Source organism: Trichomycterus rosablanca, chromosome 10, assembly GCF_030014385.1.
Source record: "Trichomycterus rosablanca isolate fTriRos1 chromosome 10, fTriRos1.hap1, whole genome shotgun sequence".
Lineage (NCBI taxonomy): Eukaryota > Metazoa > Chordata > Actinopteri > Siluriformes > Trichomycteridae > Trichomycterus > Trichomycterus rosablanca.
Window position 1 is genome coordinate 12,380,660 of NC_085997.1, and position 24,510 is coordinate 12,405,169.

Genomic DNA, 24,510 nt, shown 5'->3' on the forward strand with positions numbered 1-24,510 from the left:
TTTTCTCTCTCAGTTTTGCCAATTCATTTGTTGGCACACTTGTTTTTCTCTGAAGATGATGATGATATTTGAGTGCTCAGGGTGGTCCAGTGTTCCACTGGTGTGCAATGCCAGCATTCTTCAGTTTTTTGGAACCTCACCTCAGTGTTGCAGTGTTTTGAGCCTCACAATGAAACCACCCCAGCAGACCCCAGCTGTAAATCCATGTTATGTGTGGGATGTGCCATTTGGACGTGTACAGGTTCCACTCTTGTATGGCCAAACCTGCAGGTTCTGAAAGCTCCCTATTTTTCCTTTTTTCTGAGAACTGGCTTGTCACAAACAACCGTAGTAATTCTCAGTTCTTTAATATCCCTGTTCTACTCACCTTCTTTGCTGCTAATGTTTTATATGTAAAGTTAGATGATGAGCTGACATGTAAAGATAGATATCAATTTGGACATATTGTACACCGCAACTAGTCTTAAACACATTTTTAAAAGTTGGGATGGGGGATCATAGAGTTGTACTAATAACAGGCTAATCCTCAATAATTGCCCTCAATAATGAAAGGTCAGTCCATGCACTTCTTTCCAAAAGTCTTCTATTAGTCAAAAACTCTAAAAGTCTAAATGTATCTAGCTAAAACAGCCAAAAAAAACAAATATAGTGTTATAAATATATTGAATGTATCTCAAAAAGTGTATTTAGAGTATTTCTATGTATATATATATATATATATATATATGTATGAAAGATCTATTGTACGTATACTAGTATTAGCTTGCAGGGATTTAAGAAAGACACCCAGAGGTGAGTGGTGACTGTTCTCTGACCTGCACTCCGCCTGCGGAAGCAGGTCCAATCTATGGCCTTGTAATGAACTTAAGCACTACTTTAACAAGGCACCCTTTTCAATAGCTGCATGGGTCAAATGTCAGAAATCCACAAGTTCAAAGGGCTCCTGAATTCTCTTGACACAAAGAGTTAAATAGCCCTCTCACACACACTTCTTTGTTTGGCAGAAATTACAGACCAAAGCAAAATGACCAGCAATTTAGTTAAACAACTGAGCTTGAATTTAGTTTTAGACCTAGAAATGTAGATAACAATTTGTTACATAAAAACTTTAAGGTTACCCAAAATACATCTAAAGACCTTAAAACTCTCTGGATTTTGACAGCTATGTACAGTTCTGCTGATTTACTGTAGTGGATAGTAAATAATATTTTACGATTATTACCTAAATAATAAACTGGACAAATTAAGAGAAAAACCACAAGTATTTTTTCCCATAATAATAAATATAATTACATGCTAAAATACCAGTTATTCCCTTAAACATTAATCTTATCAATAATACAGTAGTGTCCTGCCTGCCAGCTGGGCTGAGCAGCCACATGAACAACGACTGGCCAGATAGGGGTGGGATATTAAGCTGGATAGGTACGACCTCTGCTGGCTGATTGATGGCGCCTGCACAGAGACGGGAAAAAGAGTGCTGTCAGGGTGCGTCTTTCCGTACACAGTGCTGATCCGCTTTGCACTCGTCAACATATAGGTGACAAAATGCATATTTTGTTCCATTTTTATTAGTAGTACACACTTTTAACTAATTTATAAAAATAGTAATGTTTCCTAGAGGGCATCAAATCTATTAAAGGACACCAAACACTTATAGATAGAGTTATATCTTCTGCACATTTTGGGAGGCATGAGAAAACATGGAAAGCACATGCCAGACTGCAGTAAAATATAAATGCAGGTTCCCGAAACCCTGGTGCACCCACACTGCATTTTCTGTCACCATGCTGCACTAAAAAAATCCTGATTCTATGAATTTGTAAGCTGGAGTGTGTGCATGGCTGATCTAGTCTATCTGTACAAAAATACCTCAGTAACAACTGATGAGACAGTTGATGAGTTGATGAGACTGAAAATGATTCATTCTTGCTGGTCTAGATAATAATGGGTCTGGTGTAACCTGAAAATATTGGTTGCAGGGCAGGAATACAACCAGGACAAGGCATCAGTCAATAAAAGGACAGCATGCTTGCACACAGGGGCAGTTTAGAGCAGACGATCCACCATTTGTATGTTTTAGTACATTGACAGAAACTGGAAATCTACACAGACTTGGTGCACCAAGTACCAGCTGCAACTGTTTGTATGGTTTGGATAATTTGGGTGAGTTTAATAACTCTATACATCTCAGAGGCATGTAAATATATGGGATTATTTCTAGTGGTTACAGTAATTGATTACGAGCATCTAAAATAATGCAAGAAAATGTGACTATCATTAAATGCTGAAAAAGGAAAAGTAGTGCCTGTCTCTCTGAATGAATGAATGCTAAGTAATTTACTACATATACAAGTGCTTGTTAGAGTCAAGACATGTCTTAATCCTGAACTGATTGTTTGGATTGGACACACCAATCTGTTTCGTGTACATAGGAATCCCCTCTCTTCATATGCTTCGTTTCTGTGGTTTGCAATGGTCCATGAGTATGCATCATTTTTTTGTAGAGCATCGGTATCCTGGCCCACCCAGCACCAGACAGTAGGAGAAGGGAGGGGAAGGGAGAGAGAGCGAGGCAGTAAGAGAACAAGAGGGGGAACAAACAAGACATTAGAGCGAGAGACATGGAGAAAGAAAGAGAGTGAGAGATGATGGGGGGGAGGGAGGGATAGCCCGAGGACTGGAGGTGGCCCTCTGACCTGCTCAGACATGCACCTGCTAGACTCTGAAGTTGTTTGGTGCCCAGCTTGTCAGCCACTAGAAACCAATTGTTTCTGTTTTATACAAACTGAAGGTTTGTTGTATTTGGAGTTAGTTAAATATGACATGTTTTTCGCGTGCGAGTATGCTACACCTCACCCCACATGCCCCTTTAACAAGTCTTATTAGATAGGAGTTCCCCTGGTGTTTATATACAGAAGCTCCCTTCAGCACCAGCGATGTGCTACACGCTCATACACAGGAAATCCAAACCCAACCCTGTTCACACAAAATCGTCCTTTATTATATTCTATTTATTTATATAAGTAAGTGCTTTATACTAGGCAGTGACGCGCTGGGTCCAATGCCACCCAGAAACACTGAGCAGGGCCAGAACACACCCTAGAAAGGGCACCAGTATACCTCAGGCATTACACACTCACACATACTTAGTCACACATATGTTTATGAAAAGTGTACGTAAACCATAGTACTAAAAACACAAGGAGAACATGCAAACCCAGGAACTCAGTGTTGTTGTTAGGAACCAAAACCACCAGCTGCTTCACTGTGCCAACCTTACCATCAAACAGATTTTCATTAATTATTTATTTAGTATTTATAATTATTTATAATCATTTTTAAATAATTTAATTTGCTATTTTTAATTAACCGTTAATCATGATTAGGGTAGCGGTGGGTCAGGCACCTCTTGAGAATACTGGAAGCGAAGTTAGAATACACCCTGGTCATGGTGCCAGTACATCACAGGACACCACACATTTATCCAATTACTTAATGTCACATCTAGACAATTTAGAGCAGCTAATCCACTTGTTGCATGTTTTGGGTGGTAAAAAAACACAGATGAAGCACACACAGATAAAAGGGTGAACATATAAAACTTCTCACTGATAGAGACCAGTTGCAAGGATTGATTCCAGGTTATTAGAACTCATGTTGTTTTACAGCATGGTTTACAACAGGTTTACATTATAGCTTCAAACATGATATATGTAATGTATAATACAAAATTTTTTTGTATTGTAAGAACCCTTGTTTTATTCCCTTTATCTTTAATAACGTCTTCATCTTGATCAGGGTAACGATGCCTACCTGGTAACACCAGGTGCAAAGCAAAAATGCACCCTTGACATGGTGCCAATCCATTGCAGCGTATCACACTTTAAATACTGAATTACTCACACACATGCACACAAGGGCAATTTAGCATAGAGGTGGAGAGATAACAAGATGTGGCAGACAGTTTAAAAAGGAAAACAGGCTAAACTCCTCACAGGCATTGACTGGATGTGAGTTTTAAACCAAGAGCCTGTGTACTCTGGAACTGTGAGTCAAAAAGCAATTAAACGTTTTAGTTCACTATATATGTCAAATAGGCTGTACAGGTAATGGAATTAGTTTACCAAATGAAAAATAATAGTCATTTGTAACGTTTGTCTGATGGGGACAAAACTTTATATCAGAAACTCTTCCCTGCCTCAGACACAACCAATTATGTCAGTAGAGATGACCAACCGGCAGCTTCAAATCTCAGTGGTGGTGGGATAATAGACCGTCAATTTTATTTTTGTATTATTTTAATTTTTTGCAATCACCTGATCTTGAACGTCATGGTGGGTGCCACCTGAAAACACTTCACACAAAGCAGAAATAGCAGGAATGTAAGGTGTTAACCCACATACCTAGAACCCCGGTGATTAACTGGCCCCACACTGCCCCAGCTCCTTTTTAAAAAACTCAACAAATTCCAACAGGGTTCAGATCTAAGTAAAGCAATGTGCTAAAATTTGTTAGCGGACACAGTTCACAAAATCATAAAGTTACAGGATTAACAAGGAACTCCTGGTGTGGTGTCACATAAAATGCACTTCTAATATAAAGTCAAACAGTATAAAAACACTGAACTGTGAAAAATCATTACAATATGTATGAGACATTTGTTAATGCGCAAAGAATGGAGGAATGAGTAGATATTGTGTTCTAATGGAAATAAAGATAAACTATTACAATATAATATGAATGGTGTATTAACACCGATCAGCTATAACAATAAAACCACCTCCTTGTTTCTACACTCACTGTCCACTTTGTAGTTCTACAATTACTGACTGTAGTCCATCTGTTTCTCTGCATGCTTTGTTAGCCCTTTCATGCTGTTCTTCAATGGTCAGGACTCTCCCAGGACCACTACAGAGTAGGTATTATTTGGGTGGTGGATCATTCTCAGCACTGCAGTGACACTGACACAGCAGCGCTGCTGGAGTTTTTAAATACCGTGTCCACTCACTGTCCACTCTCTGTCCACTCTATTAGTCATTCCTACCTAGTTGGTCCACCTTGTAGATGTTAAGTCAGAGACGATCACTTATCTATTGCTGCTGTTTGCCACGGGGTGCTGCTGGCTGGATATATTTTTGGTTGGTGGACTATTTTCAGTCCAGCAGTGACAGTGAGGTGTTTAAAAACTTTATCAGCACTGCTGTGTCTTATCCACTCATATTAGCACAACACACACTAACACACCACCACCATGTCATTGTCACTGCAGTGCTGAGAATCATCCACCACCTAAATAATACCTACTCTGTGGTGGTCATGTGGTGGTCCTGACCATTGAATAACAGGGTGAAAGCAGGTTAAAAAAGTATGCAGAGAAACAAATGGACTACAGTCAGTAAATGTAGAACTACAAAGTGCTTCTATATGGTAAGTGGAGCTGATAAAATAGACAGTGAGTGTAGAAAAAAGGAGGTTTTAATGTTATGGCTGTATGCAATGTAACTATATGCAGATTGTGCATTAGATAAAAGTGAAGGAACTGTGCAGGTTAATTATGTGGCATACAAATATGTTTTACTTATTATTGAATAATAAGTTAAACATATTGGATGCACGTATGCACGTATCAGATGTACATACTGTATAATTAATTTCTTAGTGATACTCATATGGCGTCCATTTCATTTGTACCATGGATTGTTTTGCTTTACAGTAAACCAACACCATGCTTGTGCACACTGACTGCGTTCATCCACATGGGTGAAGAATTAATAGACACTTAGCAGACTGATAATTATGTCTTTTCCTCACTCACTCAGCAAACACCAAGGGGAAGGAGATCGGCTTCCAGTAAGCACCACTACAGGAGCTGATCTGGCAGATATATGGGCTTAAGTCATTGCTCAAAGAAAATAATTATGGATCAGCAATAAAGTTGGCAGGCAATCAAGCAAAGGAATTAAATCATTTCTACACGAAAAACATAGGTTAGTCAAATTGGCATTAAATATGATAAATAAGAGTATTCCTAAAAAGTAAGAATTTAATTGTACAAACCTATCTCGCACACATACAGCACGTGTACTGTATAATATATGCAATTAAACTGACCCAGCGTGGGAGGTAGTGAGGTTGTGGCTTGCCGAGCTGACGCACGGCTCAGGTATCAAAGGTTCCCTCAGTGAGTTGCGGCTAAGACTTCACAGTATGCAGCTTCTTAAAGTAATACTCCTGCTTTTCTCACTGAAATCTTAATCCGCAAAATCTGTGGACTACAGTAGAGATTAAAATGGTAAATACACTTATAGGACATGTATGACATGTATGCCATGGCCGTCTTGGGATTTCTATGATTTTGTAATTGTTTTTTCTGTGAGTAAATGATGGGAACATAATCATTTGTCATATACTTCCATAGGTGGCATGGACTGGTTTCTTATTAACGATTACAAATGACTACAGCTTGTGACTTATCTGTGCCCAGTGGTGTAATGTACAAAGTAATAATAGTATTTTTACTATAGTAAAAATTATAGTATTTTTACTATTTTTATTATAGTAAGTAATGGTATTTTTGTAGTATCTGTAGTTTACTTGAGTTTTTAAATTTCTGTCAACTTTTACTTTTATTCCACTACATTTCCTAAATAAAATGTATAGTTTTACTCCGATACATTTGCTCTATGTAAATTCAATACTCGTTACCACACGTCCTCTTTTTACCGGACATGTTGTTTTTTTGAACTGCATCCAGCCGGGATTCCTAAATCACCAAAAATGTCCGGGATTCAGCTTTTGTAGTCGGCGTGCACTATTCTTTGTGTGATTTGCACTGATTTCGCACTAGATCCAGTCTTCTTACATGCCTTCTCTCTTAAAAATTCCCAAGCACAAATGAAAGTTCACAGACAAATTACAGAAAAAAATCTGTGGTTTAGTCTCGGCCGGGATCTTTGGTAAGCCGAATGTAAGGCGAGGTAACACAGAAGATGTTACTGCTGTAGAGGGAGGTTTTTGCACTTCACACCACAGAGCATCACAACAGCTAGAGATCCGTTAGTCAGATATTTAAACTCCTACTTTGTACACATGGTTGCCACTAATTACATGAAATGTACTTTTACTCAAGTATGGCTTTCAGGTACTTTATCCACCACTGCCTGTGCCCATACAAAATAGCTAATATATTTACATTTACAATAGTACGGCCTGAAAAGCTCCAGAAACCCCTGCTCCTGTTTTTTTGTCTGCTCATGTGACCAACACTATACATTGGTTGAGCTTTAAGGTGCCAGTGTTCTATTTGCATGGCAGCCTCTAAACCCATGATGATGTAAAGCTACAGTATGTTTGGTGATGACAGGATGACAGTGTCATCTGTGTTCTAGCAGCTGCTAACTCCTGGAAAAACCTGAATCTAATAGATTTTATATTACATTTGGTATTCCAGGGAAAATTTGTCTTCGAGAACTTGACAAAAACTGGATAATTTGGTAGAATTGTTTGTACACATGATAATGGGTTGCTTAGAAATGGCTTCAAGTGACATTCTATATTTGCTAAGAAATCTCTGATGTGCTTTCTAAGATCTGTACGCCACACATTAGAATTTTATTGTAGTGCTTGTAGCTAAAGGGGCTTAGTCAGTGGCAGTTAAGTTACTGGACTTATAACCGGATTGTTTCTTTATCAAGCCCCACCACTGTTGATTTGCTGATGTTGGAATGCAGAGCAAGACCCTTAACCCTTGTGAAATGTATTCAACTATAAGTTGCTTTGGATAAAATTGTCTGGTAACTTCAGTAAATGTCAAATAAAACTGTCAATTAATCAAACTACTGTAAATTACTATAAATTCGAATTGCACATTTTATAATAACCATTGTCACAAGTCAGCTTTGTCTAACCCCCATAATGAGCATGACTCGAGCAACAGTGGCAAGAAAAAAAAAACCCTAATTACTACAAGAAGGAAAGCTTCCTTTTCCTTGTTCCTTGTTGTACAAACTGAGGTACATAATGTTTACTACATACATATAGTTTGCATATAGGAACTTGACTGGCTTGTACAGAGCCCTGACCTCAACATCATAATAGTTAAAATGTATTTCTTGTCAATCAAAACCCACTCTCACAAATGTATTGTTGCTAAATGGAAAAAAATTTCCATAGTTGTATTCCAAATACATGACTATGAAAAAAAGTGAAGGCTGTTATAGTAGAGGGGAAGCAACCCCATTTTTAATGGCTTTGGTTTCAGATGTAATGTGCAGGTATTGGCAAACACTTGAATTTACAGAATGTAGTTCATTTAAATGTTTATGACAGCCTTAACAACTAAACTTAAACTTTCATTATCAGTAAGTCTTGAATAAATTTTTTTCTCAGTACAAATAACAAATAAAGTAAAAAAAAATGAACATCATTGTCTGCAGATGCTGTAAATTCATATAAGGTTGACAAAAAATCTAAGTACTTCTTTATAAATAAAGTCTTGTTTCTCGTTCTGTGATTTTACACTAACAATGCTGCACATTTAATTCACATGAGATCAAAACACAGGTACATAGATGGAATGAAAAGTCAGAGGAGTGGGTGGATAGACAGTGTCTTCAAGGAGAATTTTTTCAGTGACAGGGTCTTTGTGTGGGCCAGGAGCAGAGATGTTGTCATTGCTGGTGATAGTGTTGCACCCTGCAGGGCCATGAGGTCATGGTGAGTGAGTAAGTGTGCTCTGATCTGGGCCCTTGTTTACTCTTGATGAACTACACAGCCGCTGGGGAACACTACCAAAGCTTGGGTCCCAGAACCCGCCCAGCCCCCCCAACCAGCCCCCCCAATTAGCTTGGACTAACAACAATACATACACATGCACCTCTACAATACTATATTAAAAACCTTTTTCTAACCTTTAAGGAGATAAATAAACACTGAGAGCTCAGTGAGCTCTCTACATACTTTTTTAGCCTGCTTTCACCATGTTCTTCAATGGTCAGGACCCCCACAGGACCACCACAGAGCAGGTATTATTTAGGTGGTGGATCATTCTCAGCACTGCAGTGACACTGACATGGTGGTGGTGTGTTAGTGTGTGTTGTGCTGTTATGAGTGGATCAGACACAGCAGCACTGCTGGAGTTTTTAAATACCGTGTCTACTCACTGTCCACTCTATTAGACACTCCTACATAGTTGGTTCACCTTGTAAATGTAAAGTCAGAGATAATCGCTCATTTATTGCTGCTGTTTGAGTTGGTCATCTTTGAGATCTTCATTAGTGGTCACAGGGCGCTGTTGGCTGGAGATTTTTGGTTGGTGGACTATTCTCAGTCCAGCAGTGACAGTGAGGTGTTTAAAAACTCCATCAGCATTGCTGTGTCTGATCCACTCATACCAGCACAACACACACTAACACATCAGCACCATGTCAGTGTCACTGCAGTGCTGAGAATGACCCACCACCCAAATAATACCTACTCTGTAGTGGTCCTGTGGGGGTCCTGACCATTGAAGAACAGCATGAAAGGGGGCTAACAAAGTATGTAGAGAAACAGATGGACTAAAGTCAGTAATTGTAGAACTACAAAGTACTCCTATATGGTAAGTGGAGCTGATAAAATGTTATGGCTGATCGGTGTATACTCTGGACAGGGTGCCACTACACTGATCTAATTACTTAAAATTTACTCAGTGCCACCTAGAAACCCTAGCTGCAAGGCAGGAATACACACTGGACAGAGCACCAGAACATCACAGGGCATTCACACACACCCATTCACATTCAAACCTATGTGCGATTTAGAGTATCCAGTTCACTTTCTGTATGTTCTGTATAGAGAAAAACAGGATTACCTAAGCAAAACTCATTCAAATACAGAAAGAGGGAAAAGTCCTGGGAAATCTTTTCCTGACTGAAAGCAGGATTTAAGCAAGTTCTTGTTGATGAGAAAACATGTAGTATTGATAATGACAAGGATTTATGATGATTAATACCGGGCTAATTATGAGGTAAAGGAGTGACAGACTGTGCTTGTGTAGCGTGTGGAATAAACAAAAAGACCAAAACATTTCACACGCGGAACTAACAGCTCTGTTAAGAGGGTGCAGTTGTGTTCCAGCCTGTAATAACAGCTAACGTGTTAAAACACAGATATGGCAATTTTTTTACCGTTTCTTTCTGTCCTTGTGTCAGGAAGAAGAAGAAGGCAATTAAAATGAATTGGTTTCTGGCATGCTTGCTTCGGTGCTGTGGTACTGAGACCGTGTTTAGGCAGATGCCCAGCGTTTGGATAAATGCTCTGTCACTGCAATGCCTTCTGTCAGCTACCGCTTAGTTTCAGCTTCTGCACACACACACACACACACACACACTCAGAGAGAGAGAGAGAGAGAGAGAGAGAGAGAGAGAGAGAGAGAGAGAGAGAGAGAGAGAGAGAGAGAGAGAGAGAGAGAGAGAGAGAGAGAGAGAGAGAGAGAGAGAGAGAGAGAGAGAGAGAGAGAGAGAGAGAGAGAGAGAGAGAGAGACTAGTGAAATACACCAACAAGAAGAAATGAAGCCAAATGGCTGACTCAGATCTTAGGTATCAACATTTTCTTCAGCAACCACAAGTCAATTAATATATGCTTAAAAAATATGTCATAGAATAGAGGCTCTTTAGCAATAAACAGATAAGTCTGTATGCTAATATCAAAGAATAAACAACACTGTATATACAATAATGTAGGCTTAGGTATAATTACATAAATACAAACTCGAAAATTGCAAATTACAGTAAGAACTGAATCTGTGATTTTTTAATTCTCTTAAATCTTTCTTTAAATAGTTGGGACAGAGGCATGCTTACCACTGTGTTCCATCACCTTTCCTATTAATGACACTCTTTATTTGTGTGAGAACTGAGGACACTAAGTGTTGCACATATTTCAACTGTTTTTGGTCCATCTGAAATGAGCTCGGGCCCAGAGAACTTCTAGCAGCATTTCTGTATAGAACTGTAGCAGCATTTCTGTATAGAATTGATGTACAACTTTCTCTTTGTGTAATAGAATTTCAGGTTGCATTTCTTGATGCAGCAGTGGACTGTGTTGAGTAACAACAGTTTTCTGAAGTATTACTTTATTTGTGTCATAGTAGCATGATGATTTCTTCTTCTTTCTTTTGCTGTCTGAGGGTTCAAAGGTCATGCACATTCACAGTTTCTGGCCTTGTACTGCATGAACTGAGATTTATTAAATCACAATCAAAAGTAAATAAAAGTTCAAGAAAATTATGAAAGTGGGATTTGTACACACAAATTATCACCTCCTTGTTTCTACACTTACTGTCCATTTTATCAGCTCCACTTACCATATAGAAGCACTTTGTAGTTCTACAATTACTGACTGTAGTCCATCTGTTTCTCTACATACTTTGTTAGCCCCCTTTCATGCTGTTCTTCAATGGTCAGGACCCCCACAGGACCACTACAGAGTAGGTATTATTTGGGTGGTGGATCATTCTCAGCACTGCAGTGACAATGACATGGTGGTGGTGTGTTAGTGTGTGTTGTGCTGGTATGAGTGGATAAGACACAGCAGGGCTTATGGTTTTTTAAACATCTCACTGTCCCTGCTGGACTAAGAATAGTCCACCAACCAAAAACATCCAGCTAACAGCGCCCTGTGGGCAGCGTCCTGTGATGATGAAGGTCTAGAAGATGAAGGTCTAGAAGATGACCAACTCAAACAGCAGCAATAGATGAGCGATCGTCTCTGACTTTACATCTACAAGGTAGACCAACTAGGTAGGAGTGTCTAATAAAGTGGACAGTGAGTGGACACGGTATTTAAAAACTCCAGCAGCGCTGCTGTGTCTGATCCACTCATACCAGCACAACACACCAATCACTGCAGTGCTGAGAATGATCCACCATCTAAATAATACCTACTCTGTGGTGGTCCTGTGGGGGTCCTGACCATTGAAGAACATAAGAGTACAAGCAGGTTAAAAAGTATGTAGAGAAACAGATGGACTACAGTCAGTAATTGTACAACTACAAAGTGCTTCTATATGGTAAATGGAGCTAATAAAATGGACAGTGTGTGTAGAAACAAGGAGGTGGTTTTAATGTTATGGCTGATCGGTTGTACTGTATATATATTTAAATTATTTTCAAACTTTTTAAAACATTCAGTGACTATTCATTCTCTATCAAAAAAAATGTCATTATATTTATTGGGTAATTGAGTAGCAAGTGGACAAGGGCCTATCAAAAGGCCACAAGACAAAACAGAACCAGTGGCCAGCAAATATTTTTGGACATCTAGTAAAACTTGTGGACAGTGTCACCCATGTTTTAGCAGCTTGTAATTCTAGGCATAACAGTTTTGCTCAACATGAATTACACAATTACATCTATCCCAGATTTAGCCCATATTCTGCATGTGTTCCTAAAACAGTAAAGACAGCTACACAATTCTAATTTTTGTTCCTTCCTGTACCTCTTACAGGTCGCTAGCTCTGGGGCAGCAGTACTCGTCACTGGGCTCCCAGCCCATCCTGTGTGGCTCTATACCGGGCCTAGTGCCTAAGCAGCTGCGCTTCTGCCGCAACTACATCGAGATCATGCCCAGTGTGGCAGAGGGTGTCAAACTGGGAATACAGGAGTGCCAGCACCAGTTCCGTGGCCGAAGGTGGAACTGCACTACGATTAAGGACAACCTAGCCATCTTTGGCCCTGTACTGGACAAAGGTAGGACAGTACACAGGTGTAACCAGACAGGTAACACACACTATATGACTAAAAGTATGTGGGCATCTGAACACAACCTATACCTTTGGGCATATAGTGTGTTTGCGTGGAATGAAGTCAAACACAATTAAAGTAGAATGAATGGGAAGATCATTAGGTACAGTGTATCACAAAAGTGAGTACACCCCTCACATTTCTGCAAATATTTCATTATATCTTTTCATGGGACAACACTATAGACATGAAACTTGGATATAACTTAGAGTAGTCAGTGTACAACTTGTATAGCAGTGTAGATTTACTGTCTTCTGAAAATAACTCAACACACAGCCATTAATGTCTAAATGGCTGGCAACATAAGTGAGTACACCCCACAGTGAACATGTCCAAATTGTGCCCAAAGTGTCAATATTTTGTGTGACCACCATTATTATCCAGCACTGCCTTAACCCTCCTGGGCATGGAATTCACCAGAGCTGCACAGGTTGCTACTGGAATCCTCTTCCACTCCTCCATGATGACATCACGGAGCTGGTGGATGTTAGACACCTTGAACTCCTCCACCTTCCACTTGAGGATGCGCCACAGGTGCTCAATTGGGTTTAGTCCATCACCTTTACCTTCAGCTTCCTCAGCAAGGCAGTTGTCATCTTGGAGGTTGTGTTTGGGGTCGTTATCTTGTTGGAAAACTGCCATGAGGCCCAGTTTTCGAAGGGAGGGGATCATGCTCTGTTTCAGAATGTCACAGTACATGTTGAAATTCATGTTTCCCTCAATGAACTGCAGCTCCCCAGTGCCAGCAACACTCATGCAGCCCAAGACCATGATGCTACCACCACCATGCTTGACTGTAGGCAAGATACAGTTGTCTTGGTACTTCTCACCAGGGCGCCGCCACACATGCTGGACACCATCTGAGCCAAACAAGTTTATCTTGGTCTCGTCAGACCACAGGGCATTCCAGTAATCCATGTTCTTGGACTGCTTGTTTTCAGCAAACTGTTTGCTGGCTTTCTTGTGCGTCAGCTTCCTTCTGGGATGACGACCATGCAGACTGAGTTGATGCAGTGTGCGGCGTATGGTCTGAGCACTGACAGGCTGACCTCCCACGTCTTCAACCTCTGCAGCAATGCTGGCAGCACTCATGTGTCTATTTTTTAAAGCCAACCTCTGGATATGACGCCGAACACGTGGACTCGACTTCTTTGGTCGACCCTGGCGAAGCCTGTTCCGAGTGGAACCTGTCCTGGAAAATTGCTGTATGACCTTGGCCACCGTGCTGTAGCTCAGTTTCAGGGTGTTAGCAATCTTCTTATAGCCCAGGCCATCTTTGTGGAGAGCAACAATTCTATTTCTCACATCCTCAGAGAGTTCTTTGCCATGAGGTGCCATGTTGAATATCCAGTGGCCAGTATGAGAGAATTGTACCCAAAACACCAAATTTAACAGCCCTGCTACCCATTTACACCTGGGACCTTGACACATGACACCAGGGAGGGACTACGACACATTTGGGCACAATTTGGACATGTTCACTGTGGGGTGTACTCACTTATGTTGCCAGCTATTTAGACATTAATGGCTGTGTGTTGAGTTATTTTCAGAAGACAGTAAATCTACACTGCTATACAAGCTGTACACTGACTACTCTAAGTTATATCCAAGTTTCATGTCTATAGTGTTGTCCCATGAAAAGATATAATGAAATATTTGCAAAAATTTGAGGGGTGTACTCACTTTTGTGATACACTGTATATATCTGGTCATAATCTTAATTAATACACACCTGGGTATAAAAATGCACAGCGTTTGTGGGGAACAGTATTTAATGTATAAGCCAACAATCTGAACAACCTTGCACAATTCACCATCAGTCAATTGTTTCAAAATAGCCTGTAGTGCAGATTGTATCATGTCAGTCAAAAGGGAAAATTGCACTGCACATGATGCTTCAGGCATTGCTTAAGTGCTAGGCAAAATGCTCTTTTTAGACCTGTTTTAACAAATGCAAAATAGTAAAACTATTTGAACTTGTAACCTGTTTTCTAAGAAGATCTAACAAATACAGTGTATCTCAAAAGTGAGTACACACCCCTCACATTTCTGCAAATATTTCATTATATATTTTCATGGGACAACACTATAGACATGAAACTTGGATATAACTTAGAGTAGTCTAAATAGCTGGCAACATAAGTGAGTACACCCCACAGTGAACATGTCCAAATTGTGCCCAAATGTGTCGTTGTCCCTCCCTGGTGTCATGTGTCAAGGTCCCAGGTGTAAATGGGGAGCAGGGCTGTTAAATGTGGTGTTTTGGGTACAATTCTCTCATACTGGCCACTGGATATTCAACATGGCACCTCATGGCAAAGAACTCTCTGAGGATGTGAGAAATAGAATTGTTGCTCTCCACAAAGATGGCCTGGGCTATAAGAAGATTGCTAACACCCTGAAACTGAGCTACAGCACGGTGGCCAAGGTCATACAGCGGTTTTCCAGGACAGGTTCCACTCGGAACAGGCTTCGCCAGGGTCGACCAAAGAAGTCGAGTCCACGTGTTCGGCGTCATATCCAGAGGTTGGCTTTAAAAAATAGACACATGAGTGCTGCCAGCATTGCTGCAGAGGTTGAAGACGTGGGAGGTCAGCCTGTCAGTGCTCAGACCATACGCCGCACACTGCATCAACTCGGTCTGCATGGTCGTCATCCCAGAAGGAAGCTGACGCACAAGAAAGCCCGCAAACAGTTTGCTGAAGACAAGCAGTCCAAGAACATGGATTACTGGAATGCCCTGTGGTCTGACGAGACCAAGATAAACTTGTTTGGCTCAGATGGTGTCCAGCATGTGTGGCGGCGCCCTGGTGAGAAGTACCAAGACAACTGTATCTTGCCTACAGTCAAGCATGGTGGTGGTAGCATCATGGTCTTGGGCTGCATGAGTGTTGCTGGCACTGGGGAGCTGCGGTTCATTGAGGGAAACATGAATTCCAACATGTACTGTGACATTCTGAAACAGAGCATGATCCCCTCCCTTCGAAAACTGGGCCTCATGGCAGTTTTCCAACAGGATAACGACCCCAAACACAACCTCCAAGATGACAACTGCCTTGCTGAGGAAGCTGAAGGTAAAGGTGATGGACTAAACCCAATTGAGCACCTGTGGCGCATCCTCAAGTGGAAGGTGGAGGAGTTCAAGGTGTCTAACATCCACCAGCTCCGTGATGTCATCATGGAGGAGTGGAAGAGGATTCCAGTAGCAACCTGTGCAGCTCTGGTGAATTCCATGCCCAGGAGGGTTAAGGCAGTGCTGGATAATAATGGTGGTCACACAAAATATTGACACTTTGGGCACAATTTGGACATGTTCACTGTGGGGTGTACTCACTTATGTTGCCAGCCATTTAGACATTAATGGCTGTGTGTTGAGTTATTTTCAGAAGACAGTAAATCTACACTGCTATACAAGTTGTACACTGACTACTCTAAGTTATATCCAAGTTTTATTTCTATAGTGTTGTCCCATGAAAAGATATAATAAAATATTTGCAGAAATGTGAGGGGTGTACTCACTTTTGTGATACACTGTATAGTCATTGAAACTATGGTATAAAAGAAAATCACACCTGCACCAGCTACTGGATACCTACAGTATAGAATGCTACAGTAAATTTGTATATTAAAAAAAACAGGTGAATAAAAGGCAAACTATTTAAAAACATGGAGCACAGGGCAGGAATAGACAGGGCACAAAATAATCCCATGGCACAGCATACTTACACATTTACACACTTTTCACACTAGTGGCATTCTGCCTTCTATGTTTTCAATAGAGAAAACGCATGCAGACATGTACAGAACTACATGTAAAGAACAGATAGTTTCCAAAGGTAAAAAACAGGTCCCTGGGACCCTGGATAAACTCATAATGTCTTGGCATAAAATACAATAAAAGCTGTATGGATGCAATATTTGCCCAGTCTCAATATAACAGTATTCTTAACTACTAATTGAACTATACTGTTTGACCCTATCTAAGGTGAGCAAGGTTTGCAGTTTCTTACATGTTTGTCTTGGTTGCTACATATGACAATGCTGCTGCTTAACACTGCTACTGACTTTGCAAAGTTTGCAGTGGGCTAAATAAATGGAAAATAGGAAGCATTAGGAAAGCAGAGACAGTGTGCATCATGCTGAGAGAAGAAGTGCAAGCTCTGAGCTGAGGTGGCTTTTCCCCGAAGGGTGAAGAGGTGGAAGCCCTCTGATCAGGAGCACTGTGTTAGCTTATGCGTCAGGAGGGAGCCAGGCAGCGAGTGCGCAAGTGAATGATTGAAAAAGAGAGAGGAGGCCAAATAAGATTACAAGGAATAGAAAAGGACTGGGGGGTTCCGCTCAACCCCTACTGTGCGTAAAGGCCAGTATGAGCCATCTCAGTGTGCCTCTTATATCCCGGCTCCCACGAACGACCCATTCACACGCCCTTTTGACTGTGTCATGAAAACGGCCTGAAAGGGAATCACCGATCCTTCCTCATCATGGAGGGAATGAGGTAGGGAGGGGGTTAATGGGCAGAGGGTGGTTGGCCAAGAAAAGTAGAAGAGGTCAGCGAGTGAGAATGGGGATATTGGAAGGCCAGCATTAGGGACGCTTGTTTGTTAATTTGCAGGTTTATTTAACAAACAATCTGACTAGGATGAGAAATGGAAAAAGTAAGTAGTTGGTGCCTTTGGCCATAAAGAGAGGGGGGTCACTCCTGTTGGGAATGCCAGGCTGGCTCTGGGCATAGCTAAGTTGGGCTATGGGGGTGCGGATTGCTGGGTCCTTTTGTCTGAGTAATACAGTGTGACACCATAGAGACAAAGGCGGATTCATGGGCACAGCAGGTAGTGGGAGCAGCACAGCATTTGGCTCGGGGCCACAGATCTCGGGGCCATCAGCTTACAGCGTTCTGTTGTAGTTGACCCAGCTGGGCCTGACAGAACCGACTCGGCCTCAGTCGGGCCTCCCACTTTGAGAGGTGCGCGCACAAACACAGGCAAAAGGAGAAATGAGCAGTGGGAATGCTTTAAGAAAATTAGCATATAAGGCCAAGACATTAGAGCTTGCACATTCAGCAAATATTAGGGCTTTAAATACAACCACAAACAAAACCATGCTAAAAAGTTCTTATAAAAATAGTACCCCTAATACTCATCTTCTTAATGGAAGATTGATAAAGATCATGACCTTTCAAGGTACAGAAGTTGAAGAACCCGCCATTAGTGTCCTGGTACCAGACACCACAGAACTTCTTTGTCTTGCAGAGTTCATGTCTTTATGGGTCAGAGCTGTTTAAAAGCATATTAGGTGGGTGGTCTTATTGTTTTGGCTTATTAGTGTATGATAGCATCATAGTCACTGAACAAACCCCATGACTCATACATCCTGCCTAGCCAATCAGAATTAAGTTCTGTAAGGCTGCTTTTTCACACAATATTGCATTGCAATTGTAACAATTTTACTCATCTGTAGTTACTTCAACAGTCTCACGCGATACTGCCGCTCATAATAGATTCACCGGTGAGTGAATGCTACAGGTGGGCCAAATACAGATCAAAGGAAATGGATGATAAGCAATAAACCAAACCTAAAAACCTTCTTGCAAAATTCTGGCTCCTGTCCAACCTGATGACACATTGATGCAAGCTTCTCATTGATTTAATGAGCCAGGCTGAGATACAAGTCAGACTTTTTTAAAAGGGGAGAATGAAGAATGCATTAATGTGTCTGCATTAAGGACTGACAGATAGGACATTCATAGGTGTCCATTGTTGAGTATCCTTGCGACCCATGTTTTACTGACCAACTCAATTGTATTTTATACATATTACCAAATTGTCTAAAGGATAGTATTTTGCAAGTGGAATTTTTGCCCATTCTTGCTTAATTCAAAACTTCAGCTGCTCAACAGTCCCTGGTCACAACTGTCTGATTCTTCTTTTCATGATGTGCCATACATTTTCAATGGGAGACTAATCTAGACTGCAGGCAGGCTACTCAAGTGCACACACTCTGTCTGCAAAGCCACACTGTTGAAAGAGGCCTGGGATTGTCTCGCTGAAATAACCATAGACTTAACAAGAAAATATGTTGCATAAAAATCTCTATACTATATGCCTCAGTGCAAATTGTACCTTCGTACATATAGAAGTCACCCCTACTGTGGACTCATTCCACCACAACACACATTTCCACTGTCTTTTGGTCTATCTGAAACCATGGCACTGATGTATGGCTTTTGCGTGTATGATTTCTGTGTTAAGGGACAAATATTCTGAAGAACTCTCAAGCCCATGTTCAAGTTCAAAAGTTCAAGAGAGGCTTTATTGTCATTTCAGCTATATACATGTACATATTGAAACAAAACAACATTCCTCCAGGACCAGGCTGCAACATAGAACGAAAAGTGCAAGACAGTACAATACACACAGTGCAGATAAACAAAAAAGGCCCACAATAAATACAAAATCTAAAAAAGTAATTAGGGGAGACAAGACTAGAGACAAGTGTAGCGTTGGCCAGTACATGGTACTGAGTAAATGATAGGTGAGGTAAAAAAAAAAAAAACATTCTGATATACAGTTATGTGGCTTTATATATCACAACAGCATGACACGTTCTCACGCAGTGCTGTCTTAGGGCTTAAAATGCTGTAACCTGAATATTGTATAAACAACCAGAGAACTTAGACCAGAAAACCACGAGTCAGAGACCAGAGAATCATTTGGACTCATGTTGCCAAAGTCATTTAAATGTTATTTAGCAAACTCTAAGCTCAACAGTGGCTTGGCCACTTGGCTGTAATGGCCTGAGTGACAGTTGGGTTGATTCTTACCTTTCTGACCAAATGTCCATACCGACCAGGCAGCCAGCTCTAGGTAGCCAAGACTTATAGCTGTGCCAAACTTTTATTATTTCAAAATTATTAAGGCCAGTGTTTTCCTGGAAACACTTAAAGCCTTGGCTATGTTCTATATCCCTGCCCTAATCTATTCCTTGCCACAACTTGATCACAGATAATACAGACAGTTTATTGGACTTATAACTTCTTTTATACTCCTTCAAAATGCAGTGTAAATTGTGGGCCCCTGTAGTCCCAGGTGTGTGACTTTCCAAACTGTGTCCAATGAATTCCCACTTAGACAATTAAGATCGACACATCTTAAGGATTAAATTAAAGTACCAAAGCAAAGAGGCTGAATAATTTTAATTATATTATATTTAATTATATTTAATTTAATTAACATTTAACAAACTCTAAAAATTTGTATTTATCATTATGGGTGATTAAGTGTAGATTGATCGGTAAATATGGCAATTATATCCCTACAAAATCAAATCTAAATCCACAACACAAAGTGTGAACAAGGGATATAAATACACTCTGAATCCACTGTCCACTATATACACTATATAGCAATTTAGTGACCAAGTAATTGGACACCTGACCATGAGCTTGTTGGACATCCTATTTTAAAAACAAATTATATTAAAATAGAGTGACCAGCCACTCCTTTAAGAAGGCATCTCACAAGACTTTAAAGTTTATCTGTCGGAATATGTGACCATTCAGTCAAAAGACCATTTGTATCGCTGGACACTGATGTTCCAGCAGCCTTAGATATGTAGTACTGTCTTCTTCAGTTCAGTAGATCTAATGATAAAACTGGCACATCATTAAAGAAAAATCTACTGCTTGTCAAAATTAGATTGCTGGACAAAATACTGTATATAATCATACCCTCCAACCCTGTATTTGTATAAAATCAACCAATTCTTACAAGAGTTAGATTAAAACTCCAATTGACTATTGTGGTCATTTAACCTTGTCTGACTAAGCAACACATTTCCCGTTAACCAACAATTCCAACATACAGAACTATTTTTATACTGATAATAATAAAAAAGCTACTCATTTTTAAACAAAGGTAAAAGCATTTTTTACAATTCTGAATAAATAATATCATTGGAATTGATAGTAAAAAGTCATTGAAAAACAGCCCTGGCAATCTGGCAATATCAGGGACTGTTGACTCATGGTTGTGCAGTGGGCTCTCCAAGCCTCTGAGCCTAAGGGATTGTCCAAAGGGGTCTAAGTAAATTGGTGAGCCACATTAAGTGTGCTGTGATTGTGAAGCAGTGGTGTCATGTTACATAATAAGCTTTCGCAGTCAAAGAAGGAGTAAGATCATCTCTCAGCACATAGCTTCACAAAGCAACCATGCACACCCATTGCCGGCTTTCACGCACGTGGCCGGAGGGACCAAGGCCAGAGTGGTAGAGCACCTTTAAGATGACGTGGTGTCACTAAAACGCTGGGCAGCATTAGGCATAAATGCTATGAAACTGTCGAGTCAAAGACAGTCCTGTCTGTCCATTACATCAATATTATGGCCCATCACAGAAAATGATCTGTGCCCCTGAGACACTTTCAGTCAATAGAAAAGCAGGATTAAATTCATGAGATTGTCCAGCAGCCTGAGGAGACAAAAGCAGTGTTCCAAAATGAGTCTAAGCTAAATTCCATCACAACATTTTAAAAGGATGATAAAGACTATATTTTAATGTATCTTTTTATCTTTCTTTCTCTTTAGCTACTCGAGAGTCTGCATTTGTGCATGCGATCGCATCAGCCGGTGTGGCATTTGCAGTGACTCGATCATGTGCAGAGGGAACCTCCACAATGTGTGGATGTGACTCGCACCACAAAGGGCCACCAGGGGATGGCTGGAAGTGGGGTGGCTGTAGCGAGGATGCTGAATTCGGGGTACTTGTGTCTAGAGAGTTTGCAGATGCCAGAGAAAACCGTCCGGATGCCCGTTCTGCCATGAACCGGCACAACAATGAAGCTGGGCGAATGGTAAGATTAAATAGTTTTCATCCAAAGCACTATTCACTCCACATTTAGAGTATTACATACAGTATTTCTTTTATCTCAGAAGAGATAACAGCTGTTCATTTAAAACACACTTATGATGGAAGTCTAAAAGCAGTATATGGCCTAAAGTATGTGGACACAACTTCTTATTCAAGAGTTCAAGTGTTTCAACAACACCTATTGCTGCTAACAGGTGTATAAAATAAATTATATCAAATAAATTACATGCTTCCACCTCTGAGCCATTACAGATCCAGGTGTGTGCCTTTCCAAACTAAAACTTTTGCCAAAAATTTCACACATTTTTTTTTACTTCATGGCAAATAAACAACTCCAAAAAATGGCTGTAAAAATTTTTGTAAAAACACCAAAAACAAATTAAATATAGTTATTTTAATTAATGCCATTCAATACAATTGTTTTTCAGATCAAGTAGAAAAAACTCCCCACTGTTAAGGACAAATGTATGTAATTAGCAACAAAAAAGCACAAGTTTATTATTTATTATTAGGATTTTAACGTCATGTTTTACACTCTTTGGCTACATTTATAACAGGAACGGTAGTTAATCATTACACAAGGTTCATCAGTTCACAAGGTTATATCAAACACAGGCTTGGACAATTTAGTTTCTCCAATTCACCTCACTTGCATGTCTTTGGACTGTGGGAGGAAACCGGAGCACCCAGAGTAAACCCACACAGACACAGGGAGAACATGCAAACTCCACACAGAAAGGACCCGGACCGCCCGACCTGGGGATCAAACCCAGGACCTGCTTGCTGTGAGGCGACAGTGCTACCCACTTAGCCACCGTGCCGCCCCAATTATTTTAATTAATGGCATTTAATACATTAATCGTTTTTCAGGTCAAGTAGACTGTTGAGGACAAATGTATGTAAAAACACAAGTAGTACTTTGCTGCTCCTCTTCTGGCTTTTATGATGCTGTGAATTCTTTGAGGCATGGACTTTACTAATGAAAAACAGTATTTTACATTAAACTGATAGAAATCCAGAATTATCATTGGCCATGTCATTAGGTTTTTAGAAAACTTAGTTAGTGGTGTACACCTGTGCATTGAATGTGGAGGGAATTGCCACCTCTACCTGACATGCAACTGTTAATCATAATTTAGTGGAGAAAGGTAATGGTTTTCTTTAGTCACTTTCATTGGAACAACACCTAATAAAAAGTTTCAGCATCATCTCTTGGCCAATGCAGATTAATAATTCATAACTGAATATCAATTTCATACATCCATTCACACTTCATGATTATGTTTAGCTCACCGCAACCTTGTTTTTTTCTGTTTAGTGTTAATGCTGGTTTTTCTTTAGTTTTTATAGATTTACATTTTATTTAATGAATTTCCTAACCTTCTGTCACAAAATCAACAAAAGTTGTAAAGTTTTTTACATCCCGCCACTGAGGAGATGCTTTGACGTCTTCCTTGGTCTATCTGTATGTTTTCCTTTCATATATTTCTCATTTTGTTTAAATCAGATTTTAAGGACAGCTGACTGGGAACCTCTAACATTTTACATTTACATTTTCAGCATTTAGCAGATGCTTTTATCCAAAGCGACTTACAGTACTGTGACAGTATATATTGTCCAAGCAATTTAGGGTTAAGGGCCTTGCTCAAGGGCCCACATTTTGCCACACTTTATGTCGGGTTTCTTTCTTGCACACGTTTACAATCCTTTTCTTTGTTTCAATTGACAACACTCTTATTGGAGCTATGTTTTCTTTCAGTTAGCCAAGTCCAACAGCTTGTTAAAGTCTGTAAGTACTTCAGACTGACTTATATTTTGATGGGTAGCACTGTTGCCTCACAGCAAGGGTTTGATTCCCAGATGGAGCGGTCTGGGTCCTTTCTGTGTGGAGTTGTGTGCATGTTCTCCCTGTGTTGAGTTGCACGGGTTTCCTCCGAGTGATCCGGTTTCCTGCTACAGTCAAAAGACATGCAGTCAGGTTAACTTGGGACACTAAAAAGTCCCCTTAGTTATGAGTGTGTGTGTGTGTGTGTGTGTGGGTGCTGAATGCACTGTAGATATTAAACCATTGGAGTGTCCCTTTAAATAAATGAGAAGAAGTAGGCAAACACTTTTCAAAAAAAGTTTTTACAGCAGAGATTAAGTATTATTAAAGAGCATTAAATGACTTAAAACAATGAACAAAGCGCTTTTTGTATTGTTCGTGGGTGGGACTGAGGTATAGTTCGAGGTGTTAATTCATGACAGATCAGCTGTCAGGAACTGCCTGATCTCTTTTCTCAGAGCCTTTTACCCCAAACAGGAGCATTTATATGTGAAATTACTGGGTAATTACCTTCCTTATCCTTTCATACCTTGCATGTCTCGCATCCCTGCCGAATTCCGTGACAGAGGTGTGAACACCAGTTAGTGGTTTAAAGGTGGGAGGGAGAATAGCAGTAAGGTTTGCCATTTTTGCCCGTCAGCTCGCTGCTGGAGTCGATTAGCGACGAGGCTGCTGAGGGGCAATTGGCAAGACCACACTACAACACGGAGGCCCTTTGATCTGCGCTCAACAGGAGCAGCGAAAGACCACATGGGCAGACAGCAAGACAGGCATCCCTGACAGGACCCCAGGCCGTCCCACCTGCCTCTCGCGCTCTATTGTTCTAGATCAGGCCACAGGAGGTGCCGCAAGGTCTGACAAGTTTAGGACATGATGTCAGAGGCCCTGGCTGGACCCCTGCGGGCCCGCAAACACCTGCCTGCCACCACAGCTGGGAAATTTTGCAGCTAAATATAGCCAGGGAATTAAAGAAAACAAACCAAAACAAAGGTGTAGAGTGCCATCGGCGGGCTCACTTAAGCGGGAGTCCCTAGAGG

At 40.5% G+C, this 24,510-nt stretch overlaps 1 protein-coding gene across 1 annotated transcript in view; it reads left to right on the forward strand.

Moving 5' to 3' along the window:
* Positions 1 to 24,510, forward strand: part of wnt3 (wingless-type MMTV integration site family, member 3) — a 40,576-nt gene that overhangs the window by 15,199 nt on the left and 867 nt on the right. Inside the window, exons 2-3 of the mRNA XM_063003601.1 lie at positions 12,491 to 12,732; positions 21,366 to 21,631. Of these exons, the coding sequence (XP_062859671.1) occupies positions 12,491 to 12,732; positions 21,366 to 21,631 (508 nt within the window). The remainder of the gene's footprint in view (positions 1 to 12,490; positions 12,733 to 21,365; positions 21,632 to 24,510) is intronic.